Genomic DNA, 18,753 nt, shown 5'->3' with positions numbered 1-18,753 from the left:
ACATCCACAAAGGTGCTCTAACAGGAATATATGCCTTACATGTGCTGTATATTTGTGTATTTCCTCTGTATTGTTTTTATAAGGCAAAAACTATGGGAATCATAATGTGAAATAAGAAGTGTGTGAGTAGTAGGAACTTAATTTTTTTTTTAAGGTTTTATTTATTCATTTAATAGAGAGGGAGAGTACAAGCAGGGAGAGCAGCAGGCAGAGTGGGAGGGAGAAGCAAGTTCTCTACTGAGCCAGGAGCCAGATGTGGGACTCGATCTCAGGACCCTAGGGTCACGACCTGAGCCGAAGGCAGCTTAACAAGCTGAGCCACCCAGGCCTCCTGTAGGAACTTAATTTTATCTCTCTCATCTATCTCCTGACAAATTATCTAGATGAAAGGTAAGTAAAGATATTGAAGACCTAAATGAATTGATTGGTGTAGACCATATTCTGTATTCTGAAAACAGAACTTATCTCCTGTGGAATATCCACAAAAATAGTAAGTTTGGTCATAAAATGTTTAATAAAGTTCTTAAAGAACTGTTGTCCTGATTTTAGAGCATTAAAGTGAAATGAACAAAAAGCCTATGGAACCTCACTGTCTACGTATTCTAAAACCCAACAGCTTTGAGGTTAAAGAGGAATTATAAACTGTCTAAAAACTAACATTAAAAAATGAACCAGCTCTGTGGGATATAGCTAACGTAATACTCAGAGGAAAATTTTAGCCTTCAGTATATATTACTATTCTGTAAATAATAAGTGAACTGAGTATTCAATTCAAGAAGTTAGAAAAAAAGAACAATAAAATAAACCTAAAAACAAATGCACACAAGAGGCGCCTGGGTGGCTCATTTAGTTAAGCCACTGTCTTTGGCTCAGGTCATGATCCCTGGATCCTGGGATCATCAGCGGGGAGTCTGCTTCTCTCTCTGCCTCTTCCTGCCACTCTGCCTGCTTGTGCTCTCTCTCTCTCTCTCTCTCTCTCTGATAAATAAATAAATAAATAAATAAATAATTTTTTTTAAATGCATACAAATAATGGCATACTTAAATATGAAAATCTTTACATGGTTTCTTTCTAAAATAGGACCAAGCAAAAATACCTTCTCTCATCACTCCTATTTAGCAAGGTAGTGGAAGTATCAGCAGGTTTAACAAAGCATGAAAAAGAAATAAAAGTCACACAGATTAGAAGGAAAAAGTAAAACTCCCTATTTGCAGAAGACTTTGTGTGTTAAGGGGCTGCCATAACAAAATACCGCAGACTAGATTATAGACAATAGAAATTTAACTACCAAAAATAACAAGAAAGCAGAAGCATTAGTTATAAGAAGTTTTTGACAGTGTGCTACTTTTAAAACTTGAAATTAATGAGTTTTAACATAACAAATTTTATAGGAATGAGATTAGGAACTATAAAGATAAAACATTCACAGTTTCTAAACACCTTCATTTTCAAAAGGGTGACAGATGGGGGGTGCCGGGGTGGCTCAGTGGGTTAAGCCTCTGCCTTCCGCTCAGGTCATGATCCCAGGGTCCTGGGATCGAGTCCTGCATTGGGCTCTCTGCTCAGCAAGGAGCCTGTTTCCCTTCCCCTCTCTCTCTGCCTGCCTCTCTGCCTACTTGTGGTCTCTCTCTGTCAAATAAATAAATAAATTCCTTTTTTTTTTTTTTTTAAAAGGGTGACAGATGGGATTGTCACTTTGGTTCACCTTAGGTAAGCAAATGAACAAATTTATATTATGTTACAGATAGCCTAAAAACCTCAGCATCTATGATTTTGCAGTGTTTTAAAACTGTTAGGTATTGTGACAAGATTTGCCAGTTTACAGATGATGACAATTGCTTAACAAGGAGTTTTAATGAAGTAAGTCAGTATAGAGGCCTGGAATTAGAGCACTGTCTCCATTTGGAAATGTGCTGGAAATGAAGTATTATAGCTAAAATAGCACACAAAATGAGACTAGGTATTAGCTCAGCCTATAACGTAAGATGATTATGCTCTAAAGAATATGTCTGTAATAATATTTAAATCTTGAATAGTGCAATAAAATAATCGAATTGGGGCTTTATTATAAAGAATAAAAATACAAATACTTCAGGGAGATCTTAGTAGTATTTTAGAATTCCTCTAATATCTTCATGAATTTAAATTAATGTGCTTTTAGTGAGTGGTATTGAGGGAGAATTTGGTGGAAATGAAACTGTTTCCCTATAGATAATATTACAGTTCTAGAAGGTAAATTTAAAAATCCACATTCTCAAAATAAGGTATACTGCAAAGTAGTTTCAGTATGAGTGTTATGGAAATACTGTTCATGGTCATTGCTACTTTCTTAGCAGATAATAGGCATGTTCTTTTTTTTTTTTTATAAGTTTTTTTTAAATATTTTTTATTATTATTATTTATTTGACAGAGAGAGAGAGATCACAAGTAGGCAGAGAGGCAGGCAGAGAGAGAGAGGGGAGGAAGCAGGCTCCCCGCGGAGCAGAGAGCCTGATGCGGGGCTCGATCCCATGACCCTGGGATCATGACCTGAGCTGAAGGCAGAGGCTTTAACCCACTGAGCCACCCAGGCGCCCCAATAGGCATGTTCTAAAGTAGCTCTTACTGGATTCCAGTTTTAGATGATAACTGTTTTTTTAAATGAGAGATTCCTAAATACACTTGAGAGATTTTAGGTAACAGATATAAATGGAACCATTTTATATTCACTAGAATATTTAATTAGTGAATAAAATTTACAGGAAATTATTTTTGCAAAATGAATAATTCTTTGGCAGGAATTTTTTTTTTTTAATTTCCATTTAAGCATCTGTTTTATGAATTTCAAATGTGAATATTTTTGTTCACGATAGAATACCTAGGTATTAAATACAAGTAGTTGAAAAGAGAAGTTGGTATCATCTAGTTACTACTTACAATGTACTGGTTACTATTTACAGTGTACTAGGTTTTAATACATTGTAATAATTACATTTTTTAAATAGTCTACAAGATCTTCCACCCTTCAGAATAGGAGTAGCTTCCTGTTTACTGCTGTTTATAGTCACGTTAGAGGTTAGGCGCTTTAGTAAAGATAGAATGAAAGAAGAGCATATTGCTTAGCTGTAGGTGGGTAAATGACTACTTTGCATTCAGATGTTTATTCTTGAAAATACTGAACTATTTCTCTGGCTTTATCAGTTGTCTTACTAAGAATAACAGCTAGAACTGTACTGTATGACTATTCTGTTGCTGAACCTTGGCAGTGATACAGGATAGAATTTTGATGTTATATGTTAGTTTAATAAAAAGCCAGAGATCAGCAGCTGTGTTAGTTTCCCTAATTTTTAAATTGTGTCTATTTCTGTCGGTCAATTTATTGCCTCATCCTGTTGCTCGAAGACTGGTTTCGATGTTAGCAGGTATTTTTCCTTTTTTCTGCTATTATCACTATTTTTAAAAAATTAAGTTTTTTTCTTAATCACTTAACTGATTCTCATTATATTAATTGCCCTTTCTAATTCATTTGAAAAATAAATTCATGGGGCTCCTGAGTGGCTCAGGCAGTTGAGTGTTGGACTCTTAATTTGGCTCAGGTCATAATTTCGGGGTCATGGGATTGACCCCCCCACTTCAGGCTCCATGCCCAACGCTGAGTCTGTTTATTCCTCTTCCTCCCCCGCTTGCGCTATCTCTCTCTGTCAAATAAATTAATAAATAAAAATAAATAAAATCTTAAAAAAAAGAAACTCACTGATGTTTACAGTGTGCTAAACTGATACTAATGAGTGTTCTCTAATACACATGTGAACTTGTCCCACCATTTGAAGTGTTTGCTTACCAAGAGTTTTTGTAGTTGCATACTAGTTAAATATATAAACAGATGAAATATAAACATGAAAAGAGTAGTTGATTAAGTTGATTATTTTGAAAAACTCAGTGATATTATTAAAAAAGTTGTCATTTAGCTGTGGAGTAACAATAAAAGTTTGGGGAATATTGTATAAAGGGTAATTTTTTTTGGCATTGAGATGTTTGTATTTTAAATGAGCCAAAAGTAGCAATGGTTTATGTGAGTAGGATGAAATTGAACTGTTTTCCATGGATTCATAATAATGGTAAGGCAGTGGCATCGGATCCAAAGATTGGTGAAGGAAGGTCACATATCTGTTTTATGTTAACCTAAAATGCTTAAATTATATATAACTTTTAAAGGTGTTTTCCTATGTTAATAAGAACTTTAATAAGAACTTAATGTCAGGTAAAGACATTACTTGTCTGTGTTAGGTAAAAGGGATTTCACTGTATTATGTTAGGTAAAAAGAAATTTCACTTTTAGTTTTATTATGAAAAATGACAAGGGTATAGAAAATTAGAATAGTGTAACGATACTCACTATTGGCTGGATCTTAACAATTGTAGCAATTTTCATTTTTGCTTCATCTTTTTTCTTAGAGTATTATAAATTTAATTATAGGTATCTTAATTCTGAATATTTGTTTGAATTTCCAGAAAATAAGGACATTTTCCCACATAACCATGTATCTTGTGTCTGTTATTTAAGAGTTTATTTATTTGAACAGTAAATGCATGCACATAGTACAAAAATTTTTAACGTATTTTTTTTAAGATTTTATTTATTTATTTGACAGACAGAGATCACAAGTAGGCCGAGAAGGAGGCAGAGAGACAGGAGAAAGCAGGCTCCCCGCTGAGCAGAGAACCCAACGCAGGGCTTGATCCCAGAACACTGGGATCACGACCCGAGCCGAAGGCAGAGGCTTTAACCCACTGAGCCACCCAGGCACCCCAAAATTTTAACATATTTAATGAAAATAAATCTTTCTCCTATTCCTCATTCTTCCTTCCTATAGGCAACCACAGTAAACCAATTTCTTGTGTATCTTCCCAGAGATAATCCATAGTTTACAAATAAATGTGTATGTATATATTTTTCTTTTCACACATTAAAGCAGCATACTGTGCAAACTATTCCATACCTTTTCCACTTAATTTTTTCCATATAATAGTATGTCTTTTCTTGGGTTTTATTCTACCAGTACATATAAGGCTTCCTATATATACTTGTATACTATTCCATTCTTGGATGTAGTCAAGTATTAAGTCTGTTGATGGACATTTAAATTGTTTACTCTTTTATTACTACATATGATATAAATATTTCTGTATATAATCTTGTTCCTCTGTGATTATGTGTAGCATAATACCTACAAGTTAATTGTTTAGTCAGATATTTGTGCATTTGAAATTTTAGAAGATTTTGCCATAATTGACTTACAGAGTTTAAATTGATTTATACTCTAAATGTGGAGTACATGTGTTCATACACTTCACTCAGTATAGTGTTATCTAACGTTTTGATCTTTGTTCATCCAGTAGATAATATCTTATGGGAATTTTAATTTGTATTCTCTTATTATGAGTGAAATTAATCATCTTTTTATATATTATAGAGCTAGTGGAGTTTTCTATGAGCTCTGGCATTTATTTACCCTTCATGTGTATGTAGTTGGAGGACTTTGGTCTTTTTTTTTTTTTTTTTTTGGTTTATTTATTGATTTATTTATTTAAAAAAATTTCTTAGATTTATTTGGCAGAGAACACACAAGCAGGCAGAGCGGCAGGCAGAGGGAGAGGGAGAAGCAGGCTCCCAACTGAGCAGGGAACCTAATGTGGGGCTTGATCCCAGGACCCTGGGATCATGACCTGAGCCAAAGTCAGATGCTTAACTGAGGTCACCCAGGCATCCCAACTTTGGTCTTTTTTTAATCCATTGTTGGTGATATGGGTTGCAGTTATTTTTTGCTGTTGCTCTTCTTTTTATACTTTAAGGCTTTTACCTTGTATTGTATGCATAAATATTTCATGTTAATGTAGTCTAATTTGACAATCTTTTATGTTTTTGGGGTTTTCTATTTAGAAAAGTCCTTCTCTTTTCTGAAGTTAGAAAGTATTCCTCATATTTTCTTTAAGTACTTTATGGATTTTTTAAATGAAATTTATTTTGAAATTTTTAAATTATTTTGAGATTTATTTTGGTCTAAGTTTTAAGGTAGAGCTTTAACATCCCCTTTTAATTTTCATTTTGCCATATTCTTCTTTACAATTATCAAGAATTTACTTAGAATATTATTTTTACAATTCTTGATTACACTGCGGCTATTCAGTAAATTTCTTCTGTATGTTTGTTTCCTTTTATTCCCCTCCTTGTTTTCTGTTAGAAACTTGTGTGAACCTGTACTTCCATTAACTTTTTTTAAAGTTAATAGCCAAATGCATGGGCATGATTTGTTTATTTGTTCATTCATTCATTTAAATACTTTATTTATTTATTTGACAGAGAGACACAGCGAGAGAGGGAACCCAGGCGGGGGGAGTGGGAGAGGGAGAAGCAGGCTTCCCACTGAACAGGGAGCCCAGTGCAGGGACCCTGGGATCATGACCTGAGCCGAAGGCAGACGCTTAACAACTGAGCCACCCAGGCACCCTCATGGGCATGGTTTAAAAACACAAATAGTACCCTGTCCATCTTTCAGTGCTGCTATCATCATTATGAATGTTCTCATGAACATTCACATGAACGTTGTGGCACATGCTTTCAAGAGCATTAACAATGTCAATTAAGAAAAAGAAAAAAACACCAAAAAACCCCATAATACTTGAAAGAGAAGCAGACGCCAAGTTCTTCCTAGGCCATTCTCCAGAGTCATTGTTTGGTTTCTAACTGTGATGATGAAGCATGGTTACATTGGCGAATTTGAAATCATTGATGATTACAGAGCTGGAAAAATTGTTACGAACTTCATGATTAGGTTAAACAAGTATGGAGTGATCGGTCCCAGGTTTGATATATACTCAAAAGAGCTAGAAAAATGGCAGAATAATCTGCTCCTGTCCCATTAGCTTGGTTTCACTATACTGAAAACCTAACCTGGCATCATGAACCGTGAAGAGGCAAGATAAAGATGCAGGAGGGAAAATTCTGGGATTCTTTTTCTAGGGATGTAATACATATGTGCAGATAAAATGCCTCAGTGAGGAAAAAATTCAAACAGTATAGTTGTACAGAATGGTACAAAAAGGTATAGAGTTCAAAATGTTTCCTTCCTCTTTTTTCATTCCCATTCCTTTCAGGCCCTTTCTTGAGGATTATGGATCTTCATTGTTACTTATGTCTCTCTTTCCATTGAAATTTTCAACGTTTAAAATAATTCTGTCTGGATATTTTAGTAGCTTATTTTAGTTTACCCAATAAGGAAGAAGAATTTTCCTTTGGGGCCTTGAGGTCAAATTGTGAGTCAAAACTGACTTTATCCTTTGAGGTATATATGGCCGTATGAATCTGTATATTGCCATGGCTACATGTTTTTTGTTTGTTTTGATTTTTTGTTTTGTTTTTGTTTTTGTTTATTATGGCAGCAAAGCAAAGTTTATAGAGCGATAGTACAGAGCTCTTGAACAGGGAGGGGACCGGAGAGGGTTGCCTGGCTACATGTAATTTTTAGGTATTACTACCCAGAGAAGTATTTCTGTAGGTAATAGAAAGTCCAAATAAATGTAAAGAGTGAAGGTTCTAGGATTAAACTGCCTGCATTTCAAATTTAATTTAAATTTAATGCCTGCCAGCATAACTCCACAGTTTGCTGGCTTTCTGATGTTTGGCAAGTTACTTAAAACCTCCTGGGCCTCAGTGTTCTCCGCTGGAGAATTGGGGTAATACTCATACATAGCATACGCTATAGGATCGTGATGATGATTGAGAAGAGGATCATAAAGTGCTTAGAATAGTACCTGTAACATAGTAAGCATCGAAAAAAGTTGCTGTATTCGCTTTGGGATTTTTACTCTGAATCTGTAATAATAACTATTCCTAAAATTCCATTTTATGCTGATGAGTATTGAGGATTTTCCACATGTTTTTTATGAAAGCCTGAAGAAAATTGCTGAGGGATACTGGAGATGTAGATTTATTTGCTCTTTGGAAAAGCCCTTTGAGAAAAATTAAGCTTGTTTTGCCTCATTTCTTAGTGTTTGAAGGTTACAGTTCACTACCATATGATTTAATTTTTTTGAGTCTGCTCTAAGACTTTTGTGGTGTTTCAGTTAAAAAAAAATAAGGTATAATTTAGATAATGATAGTTCACCTTTTTTGCTATATAGTTCTATAAAATTGGGCAAATGGATGGTTTTTTAATCTATTGCCACACTCATGATATAGAATAGTTTCATCACACTGAAAATCTCCTCCGTGGCTCCTTGTAGTCCAATCCTCCCATCCCCAATCTCTGACAACCACTAATCTGTTTCTGTCCCTATACCTATTCTTTTTCTAGAGTGTCATATAGATGGAATAATACAGTATATAGCCTTTTTTAAAAAAAAAGATTTTATTTATTTGACAGACAGAGATCACAAGTAGGCAGAGAGGCAGGCAGAGAGAGGAGGAAGCAGGCTCCCTGCTGAGTAGAGCCTCACACAGGGCTCAATCCCAGCACCCCAGGATCATGATCTGAGCCAAAGGCTGAGGCTTTAACCCACTGAGCCACCCAGGCACCCCAGTATATAGCCTTTTGAGTCTGCTTCTTTAACTTAGCATAATGCATTTGATATTCATTTGTATTGTCCTGTATATCAATAGTTCTTCCTTTTGATTGCTAAATAGTTAGTATTCCATTGTGTGGACATACTATATTTATTCACTCCCCACTTGAGGTAATTTTGTAAGTAAAATGATGACCCTTCAAAGGTGTTTACACTCTGATCTTCAGAACCTGAGAGTGTGTTACTTTATTTGACAAAAGGCACTTTGCAGATTTGTTTAAGGTTAAGGTTTTGAGATGGGGAAGATTATCCTGGATTACCCAGGTTATCCCCCTTTAATTCTATGAGTTCCTAAAAGTTGAAGAGGAAGACAGAAGAGGTCAGAGAGACCCAACATGAGACTTGACTAGAATCTGGGGATGATCTTCAGCTTATAGCCAGCAAGGAGTCAGGGACTTTGGTTCAACAACCTCAGTGAACGGAATTCTGCCAGCAGCCCAAATGAACATGAAATGAATTCTCCCCTAGCGCCTCTGGAAAGGAAGGCAGCCTGTGGACACTTTGATTTGGTCTGATGAGACCCATACTGGAGCCATATCAGAACTACAAAACTGTAATATGATACATTTATGTTATTTTAAGCTATCAGGTTTGTGGTAATTTGTTATGGCAGCAATAGAAAATTAATAAAGGGACATTTCATCTATTTATACTTTATGATGATTTCAAATAATGCCACTATGAATGTTTGCGTACAAGTTTTTGATAGGAACACAATGAGTTTCCATTGTCCTTAGTCAAGTACTAAGAGCGGGGGTTGCTAAAGGGCATGTCTGCGTCCTTGCTGGTACTGTATATGAGAGTTCCATATGTCTGTTGTTCTGATTTTGGCCATTTTAATGTATGTGTAGTGATAACGGCATTGTAGTTCCAAATTTGAATTTCCTTAATAATAAATGACATTGACCATGTCTGTTACTATGTTTATTTGCATCTGTATGTCTTCCTTGATCAAGTGACTTAATTTTTGAACCAGTTTTTTAAACTGGTTCTTGTTTTTTTATTATTGTGATTTGAGAGTTCTTTGTATAATCTGAATACAAGTCCTTTATCAGATATGTGGCTTGCAAATATTTTCTCCCGGTCTCACTAGCCTTTTATTCTCTCAACATTTCCTTAGAAGAGTAGATGTTTTTTATTTGGGGGAAATCTAGTTGATCACTTATTTTTATTTATAGACCATGCCTTTGGGGGAGATCTTTGCTTATTAACAAGTCACAAAGGATTTTTTCCTGCATCTTCTTCTAGAGGTTTTATAGGTTTACATTTTTTAGATCTGTTACCATTTTGAGTTAGTTTTTGTATATGGTGCAAGGTATGGGTTAGAAACCATATCCATATGGGTATCCAGCTGTACCGGCACCATTTGTTCAGTTCCAGTGAATTGTCTTTACACTTTTGTTGAAACTCACTTGATCATGTTTACATGAGTTCATTTCTGGATTCTCTTCTGTTCCATCAGTCTATAACTTTATCCTTTCTCCAACATCATAGTATCTTGATGACTGTAGCTTTACAGCAAACTGATAATGTGTGTCCTTTTTCAAAATTGTTTCGGCTACTCTAGTTTCTTTGTTTCTTGTTTTTGATAGTAGAAAGAAAGCTCATAGAATGATAGGCTGGCTTCTTTTAGCCTGTTTTTATTCTCAGGAGAGTGAGGAGAATTAAGAGTTTTGTTATGCCAGTTTGCCTGATTGTCAGCTTACTTTTTGCCAAAAATGAGAAGATGCTGGCATCTTCTTTATCCTTCCATTGAGGTATCTTCTGTGTATTTTTTATTTGTACAAGAAATTGACTTTTTTTTCCCTTTAGAAATATATTTTAAACTTTTAGTAATTCGCATGTATAATTGTACTTAAGTTCCATAGATTTCCCCAGTGTATTATTCTGATTTAAACAACAAATCCGTTGAATTCTGGAAAACAAACAGACAAACAAAAAATCCATTGAGTGTTGAGTTTTAGAAGTTCTTTGTACATTTTGGATACTCTTCTCCCGTACTGTAGGTTGCCTTTTAGTGTTGTTTCCTTTTTTTGTCCAGAAGCTTTTTTATTTTGATGTAATCCCAATAGTTTATTTTTTTCTTTTGTCTTAAGAAAGGATCAAGAGTGAAATTATGTTTGGGTTAAAAAAAAAGGAAGTCAGGGCACCTGGGTGGCTCAGTTGGTTGAGCGACTGCCTTAGGTTCAGGTCATGATTCCAGAGTCCTGGGATTGAGCCCCACATCGGGCTCTTGGCTCTGCAGGGAGTCTGCTTCTCCTTCTGACCTTCTTCCCTCTCATGTTCTCTCTCAGTCTTTCCCTCTCTCAAATAAATAAATAAATAAAATCTTAAAAAAAAAAAAAAAAAGGAAGTCAGACTGTTAGGGTTTGAGGACTTAAATCCCAGAGATCGGTATACAGCTCTCTTATAATTCAAAGCCAAGATCATAAATTAAGCTACTCTAATGAGGAGTACTGTGGATAGGAGAAGGGAATTAGAGAAATAAAAATGGGCTATTTTTTCCCTCCTTAATGAAAGAAGTACAAAAGTCATTGCAGGATTCATAAGCCAAACAAGATTTAGCAGTGTGTTCTCTCCCTCTCCTACTTTTCTCTCGTGCTTTCTCTTTCTCCAGTTGTTACCAAATTCTTTGTCATAAAAGATTTATTAGAGAGAGGGTGTCATACACACAAGCAGGGGAGGGGCAGAGGGAGAGATAGCATCTCATGCAGACTCCCAGCTGAGCATGGAGCCCAAAGCACGGCTGGTCAGCCCAAAGCCCTGACACCATGACCTGAGCTGAAATCGAGAGTCGGAAGCGCAAGCAAGTGAGCGATGCAGGCATTCCTACAGTTGTTGTAACATTCTTAGATAACGTTTTTGATAGAAATATTTAAATGCCATTTAAATATAAATTAGAATTACTTTAGTTTTTCCAACTCTGACACCTAGTATGTCTTATCTGGGAGTAGACTTCTTTTATTTTAATGAAACTAGAAATAAAAAGATGTACTCATAGTTTTCTTACACTTTAAGACATTTTTTGTGTATATCTTCTTTTTCATGCTCTTTGGTGGAAATCTTTCAGTTGTATTAGAGAGCTCTGTATGTATATGATAATTTTAGTTGCAAAGCCTACATCTTGGAAGAATTAGCTCGTATAGATTTTAAAATTCCAAGCTATTTTTCTGGAATATTTTTTCTGACTTCAGATACTACTGATGGAAAAGCATCTAGCATTTAAGTTTTCAGCCACAAGGTGGTGTCCTTGTACTGCATCTATTGTCTGAAATTCTGGTGACTTTCTTCAATAGCATGTTCAAACCTAACAAGGTAAAACACACTGTTATAAAAGTTCACTTTGGGCAATAAAAGAAATTCTTTATGGCAGCAGGTAATCTTTATAGCGATGTCCAGTTTTATATGAAGGGAAACCAAGGGGCTTTCACAGAAAAAAGAAAATAATGCATATTGTAATGCAAAAATTTTTACTTGGCAATAACTTCATGAATTATTAAAATGTTATAAGAATAAGAACATTACAAGAAACATCCATATACCTTTTACTTAGATTGACCTATTATTATTAACATTTTATCCTATTTGCACACCCTTGCTTTACCTCTTTTATATAGGTGTCTGTTTTAAGACATTTGAGGCTATAAGTTACATACATTATGACACTTTACCCCGAAATAGTACCTTGTGCTTTTTTTTTTTTTTTTTTTTTTAAGGATAGTGGTATGCTATGTTTATAACAACAATACAGGGTCAACTTCAGTAAACTTAACATTGGTATGATACTTTTATCCAGTTTACTGTCAGTATTTCAGTTTGTCATCTGACTCAGTAATGTCCTTTATAATGTTTTTCCCCTCCAGTTCAGCAGTGTCATGTCAAGTATGACATTTAATTGTCAGGGCTCTTTTTAGCCTCCTTTAACCTGGAATATTTTCACAACTTTTTTTTTTTTTTTTTTTTTTTTTTGTCTTTTATAACATTGACGTTTAATTCCTCACCCTCTTTTAATAGAACATTACTTTTTTCCATTTTGGGTTTAACTGATGATTTTTTCCATGATATAGGTCATACATTCTCAGCTGTAATATTGCATAGGTGATGTTGTATCCTTAGTGTATTGCATATGCCCAACCCCCACCCTCATCCCTGCTCTTTAAAGTTTATTTAAGTGATCTCTCCACCCAACATGGGCCTTGAACTCATGACCCTGAGATCAAGAGTCACAGGCTCTGTAGACGGAGCCAGCCAGGTGCCCCACCAATGGCCCTTTTAATGGTGATGTTACATTATGTTTTTGTTCAGGTTGTTTAGATATATGTGTTTAGAAGAAGAATTAAGTGCCCATTCAAGGATGTGTAAGAGCGAACAAACATTTTCTTTAAAGGAAGATACTTAGAAGTAGATTAATGCTCCCAGTAGGTAAAATCTAATTTGACTGTAAGGCTTGAGGTAGCACATTTTAACGGTACTCCTTGAAAAGCTCTTAATGTACTATATTGGCATTTTATCTGTCCCTGGATTGCCAAAGAATATTTCTTGATACCTTTCTTGGGATCTGCTGGTTATTCTGGTGAAAGAATAAAATCTGAGTAGGTGATATAGAAAGAAGTATAAAACAGGTATCTCAATTTTAATTTTTTATATGTCCTAACTAATATCAGATCCAAATAATTTTGTAGTCTCTATTTGAGTTCGTGCTTGTATTAGTAAAACTTTAACATAAAACAAACAGGTGAGTGCCAAATATGTTGATGGGAAAGAATATTGTAAACTCAAAAGAAATGATCACAAGTCTTTATCCTTTGGTTATTTGAAGGATTTGTTATTAAGTGGATAGAAGTAATCTTGTGAGTAGGAAAATTCCTGCAATATTTCTTATATGTTAGTTTTAGGGTGTGTATAGAAATTCTCCAGAAGGTAATACTTACTTAGAAAGAAAATAGTCATTTTGAATATTTGCAATTAATTAATTTCTTTTGTTGAGAAGTATTTGTAACATTAATATTTAGGTGGTATAATGCCCTCTAAGAAAGAGAATTTGTTTACCACTCTGTTGGAGAACATGGTGAATCAAAACTTTTTTATGATCTTATACTTTAATCCATTTACTTTGATTATATATATATATTACATATAAAATATGTTTTCACACATACCGTAGACATCAAAGCATTTGAGGTATGAATTTAGATAAATATAAAATAATTCGAATGCCAAAGTGCCCATTAAATGTAACTGGAAGTTGAAAAATTATTGGATCCCTCTGTAAGCTGTGATTTCTCCCACAGCTATCCTGAAGGTTATTGGAAAGGAGAAAAAGTTATCTCCATATTCCTTCCAGTTTTGCTTCTTGCTTTTTACAAAGACGTATACTGCTTAAATTGGTAATGATTTATAGCTACTGTTTTTGACACTTGTATACATGTTTCTGAGTTTTCTTAGTGCACTAAATGTTGTCCTGGGGTCTCAGAAGAGTCATTGTGTCTTTCCCAAGTGTGTGACTTAATTCTGGGAATCTGAGCAGTAAGTATTATTTGATCAGATATAGTTTTAAAAATTGTTTTATTTGTTTTTATTCCTCAGACAAGACATCTGTGTAGATTCTACTTCAGCTGTGAGAGAGAACAAGCAACCTGAAGGTTTAGAATTAAAACAAGGTATGAATCAAATAGTTAATTTTTTATATTGTTTACCTGAAGATTATAAGGATTTTACTACTAATAAATTTTCAGTATTCCAGCTGGCCCCCATTTTACAGATGAGGGAACAGAATAATTTATTTGGTCCAAGATTAAAAGAATAAAGAGCATAGTCTTTATTTCATGACTTCTTTAGCCACTGGAGTAGTTCTGTTAGTGATACTTGGTTGCAGTGCCACCAGAAAGCTGTTATTGTGAGTAGTTTTAATTGAGTGATCTCTACTATGTATCATCAGCTGCAGGATATTAGAGATACATTAACTGGATAGCTTTGGGTTGTATGTGGGAAAAAACTTAATGGGGTGACTTTTTTTGTCTTTTCTGCAGAGGTACTTTGTTATTATTCCCTTCTTTATTTATAAATCAGTAGTTTCTGACATTACCAGCCAGAACTGAAGTGGTAATTTGTAATTTATTTAAGCCAAATAGATCCGTAGGGTTGATCTTTCACATGTCTTTTTTGTTTCTTTCTCATTCTTGAAGGGAAAATTGAAAGTAAAATAAATTTTTATTAGTTACTCAAAGACCACCTCACATTTTTCCTTTGTCCTGATAAAATTACTTCATAGCAGTGAGAATCTGCTATAATCAAAATGATTGTTTCATTTATTACGTAAGCAACTAAACTTTGATTGGCTTAGAATAGTTTCTCTAAAACTTGTGTCAAAAGAACTTACTTGGTAGAGAGAAGTAGGTCATCAGTTTATTTAGGCAGAATTCCTTTTTTTACTTGTGGTCTGTTAGTAATGCTTAATTGACAAAGTGAAAAAAATTGGATAACTAATTTTGTGATTCACTCCATGTATATGTAGAGAGAACAAAATCAAGATTTTTCTCTACTTCCAATTATGTACTCTGGGGTTTTACAAATATTTCTGATGGTTTCAAGAATTCCATTGTTTTTCAGAAGTCCTGTTGTGTTAGGCTCTTAAATAGACAAAAAAAATTTACATCTTTATATTCTGACTGCTACTGAGCACCCAGCAAAGACATAAAGTCAGAGTCATAGTTTCATTTACATTTACTTGTCACATATAAATAAATGCTAAGCACACATCATCTTCATGTAACTCTTACACCTCATGAGTAATTGGACAACTCTGCTGTTCTATCTGAATGTTTCCATTCTTTGCATCTATTGAGGAGGCATTGTGGAAGGTGTGCTATTAGATCATCTGTGGAGAGAACAATGTCATGTAATTGACATGGTTGAGTCCAGTTCCTAGGGAAAAAGAATGGGGACCTCATTGTACAAATTAGCCAGTGCTGCGTTCTAAGGGAAGATGTTTTTCTGCTCTCATGTTCAGGTACTTGGAGCTCTTTAGAACTCGCTTCCCAGTGTCAAAAGCCCATTTTGGTGTGATTTTAAATGGCAACTTCAGTCATTTAAAAAACCAGCCATGGAGGCAAAGAGGGAGAGATAAAGAACTCAAGAGTAGCCAGATATCACAAAGCTCAAGTCTTTATGCTCGGGAGCCAATATAGAACACTCTTAGGTTCTTATGTAGGCAGTCAGAAACATCAAGAACACACTGTCATCTGTACGTGACAGCAGGTAGAGGGGAAGAAACTCAAGATTAGAGCACAGCAGTACCATCATGCAGTACAGTTCATGTGCATGTTTTGAATGGTTAAATTAAGTTGCACTCTTTTTTTTAAGAAAAGGGGGAATAATAGGTAAAATCTTCTAGAAAAATGTCTACAATATAGTTAAAATATAAAATGTTTTGTTGCATTATGGAATGAACGTAAGTTATCTAAAATATTCAATTATGTGGAACATCTTCTAGGTAAATATTTGTATAGCTAAAATCTGAATCAGATAGTAAGTAACTTGGTTGGAGTTCCCCAAGAAGCTGAGGTATACCAAGAAATAGAAATCCTAGTGGTCTCCGTAGAGATTAGTGCCTTTTTAAAAATGAACTAATAGGGGCGCCTGGGTGGCTTCAGTGGGTTAAGCCGCTGCCTTCGGCTCAGGTCATGATCTCAGGGTCTTGGGATCGAGTCCCGTATCGGGCTCTCTGCTCGGCAGGGAGCCTGCTTCTCTCTCTCTCTCTCTCTCTCTCTCTCTGCCTGCCTCTCTGTCTACTTGTGATCTCTCTCTGTCAAATAAATAAATAAGGGGCACCTGGGTGGCTCAGTGGGTTAAAGCCGCTGCCTTCGGCTCGGGTCATGATCCCAGGGTCCTGGGATCGAGCCCCGCATCGGGCTCTCTGCTCAGCGGGGAGCCTTATTCCTCCTCTCTCTCTGCCTGCCTCTCTGCCTACTTGTAATCTCTGTCAAATAAATAAATAAATAAAATCTTAAAAAATAAATAAATAAATAAATAAAATCTTTAAAAAAAATAAAAATGAACTAATGTTGTCTATTTTTAATATGCAAAACTTGCAAAATTGATTTAATATTGTCTCTGACTTTTCTTGCAAAGCTAGCTGTTCTTGCCTATTACAGTGAGCCCCATAAAAACAGAATATAATGCTCCTCGTGAATGTATTGTCGTTTTGTTTAATGGCTTGACCATTTAAGCAAATTCATGGAAGCTTACTTAGAATTAAAGTAACCCTTTGTTCAGTAGACCAAAATATAAAGCAACAGTGAATTTTTTCTTTGCTCTTAATAAAGTCAGTCTTATTATGTGACCTATTCATAATATGTGATACTGACATGTTATTTAAATTACATGTTCAATTTTTTCAGTTTCTCAGCTTCTAAAATACTCAAATATTGAGAAATATTAACTGTGAATTATTTAATTGAAATTTACATTTTTTGCCTAGTTCTCATTTCATCCATCTTTTTGATAGGAAATATCATTTATGAAACAAGCTGTGCTGAAGATGAGTATCAGATAGTGGGCTAACTTCTACCACACTTTAATGATGGACTAATAGCTGAAGATCTTCCTTCGCTATCAGACATTATTTAAATGTAAATACAATCTACTGGTTGATTGATTGGTAAAATAGGTAAAATAGGAAGTCTTCTTTTGGGATTAGTTTCCTAACTCATTTTTAGCCAGAGGGCAGCTGTATAAGAAACATCAGTTATAGTTTTGCTCTTTATCTTCAGCACAGCTGTGTTTGTGTACATGAGCACATACACCTGTACAAGCCTGAGATCTTTGATTAATTTCCTGGAAGGTGTCAGGGCTTGTATTTTTGAAAAGGTTTAGCTAAGTTTTTAAAATAATTATTTTGTTTTATTTAAGAGAGAAAGAGCTCAAGAGAGTATGAGCAGGGGGGCGTGGAGAGAGGGGCAGAAGGAGAGGAGGAGAGAGAATCTCAGGCAGACTCTATTCTGAGCCCAGAGCCTGATTTAGGGCTGGATCCCCCAACCCTGAGATCACAGCCCAAGCTGAAATCAAGTCTGTGGCTCAACCAACTGAACCACCCAGGTGCCCCTAAAATAATAAATATTTATGTAAATTTTCTAAATTGGTCATTTGTGCTATAGTTTTAAAAAATGAAGACTGTTGTTTGTTAGAGGTATTTAATTTGTAGAAAATATTTTTAAAATATCAGATCTCTGCTAACATTAATGAGTTCTCTTTGTGTATATATCTATAAATAAATTTGCTTAAGATGTTCAGTAATATTTAAATAATGGTCTATATTTAAATTACTGCTTTAAGGTTTACAACCAGGTCTGTGTATAATTTCGCTAATTATTCTCCTTTGTAACTTAAGAATTTAGCTCTTAGTTTTGCATTTCTTCCTGGAAGTGGTCATGAGAATTTTTTTTCAACTGTATATGAGAAGTAGCTAAGTCATATTTGGATACTTAGTTTGAAGAGGAGGTGAGGTTTTTAGCACTCACTTTAAATTATTTGAAGAGCTATCAAGTGAAAGAGTGATTAAGCTTGTTCTATATTGCCTCTGAGAATAAAAATAGGGCCAGTAGGGCACCTGGGTGGCTCAGTGGGTTAAGCCTCTGCCTTCGGCTCAGGTCATGATCCCAGGGTTCTGGGATCGAGCCTCACATTGGGCTCTCTGCTCAGCAGGGAGCCTGCTTCCTCCTCCCTCTCTGCCTGCCTCTCTGCCTACTTGTGATCTCTGTCTGTCAAATAAATAAATAAAATCTTAAAAAAAAATAGGGCCAGTAGATAGAGTTATCATTAGATGGATTTTGGTTCAATTTATTTATCTCAAATAATCAGAAACACCAGAAAATGAATGGGCTTCCTTCCTTATTGCTGAAGGGTGTTTGAACACAGGTTACATAAACCACCACTTGGTGGCTCTGTTGTAGAGCAAATTGAAGCAGTGTTTGGCTCTTTGGCCTTGATCTTGAAGTTCCTCTCTAGCCATCAGATTACTTGTAAAGACCAGTGCCTAGTGCAGTGTCTGTATTTTCTCTTTCTTTCTTTTTTTTTATTCTATTAGAAAATTATTCTTCCTTTCTATTAGAGAAGGATATGCAAACATACATAAAATAAACACCAAATTTTGC

At 35.1% G+C, this 18,753-nt stretch overlaps 1 protein-coding gene across 1 annotated transcript in view; it reads left to right on the top strand.

The window, feature by feature from the left end:
• CAAP1 (caspase activity and apoptosis inhibitor 1) overlaps window positions 1–18,753 on the top strand; it is a 46,894-nt gene that overhangs the window by 12,455 nt on the left and 15,686 nt on the right. Inside the window, exon 5 of the mRNA XM_032860317.1 lies at window positions 14,189–14,262. Coding sequence (XP_032716208.1) covers window positions 14,189–14,262 — 74 coding nt within the window. The remainder of the gene's footprint in view (window positions 1–14,188; window positions 14,263–18,753) is intronic.

This window comes from Lontra canadensis, unplaced genomic scaffold (assembly GCF_010015895.1).
Source record: "Lontra canadensis isolate GAN:19392208 unplaced genomic scaffold, GSC_riverotter_1.0 scaffold19, whole genome shotgun sequence".
Classification (NCBI taxonomy): Eukaryota; Metazoa; Chordata; class Mammalia; order Carnivora; family Mustelidae; genus Lontra; species Lontra canadensis.
Note: the sequence above shows the minus strand (reverse complement) of the source record. Positions and strands in the feature narration are given on the sequence as shown.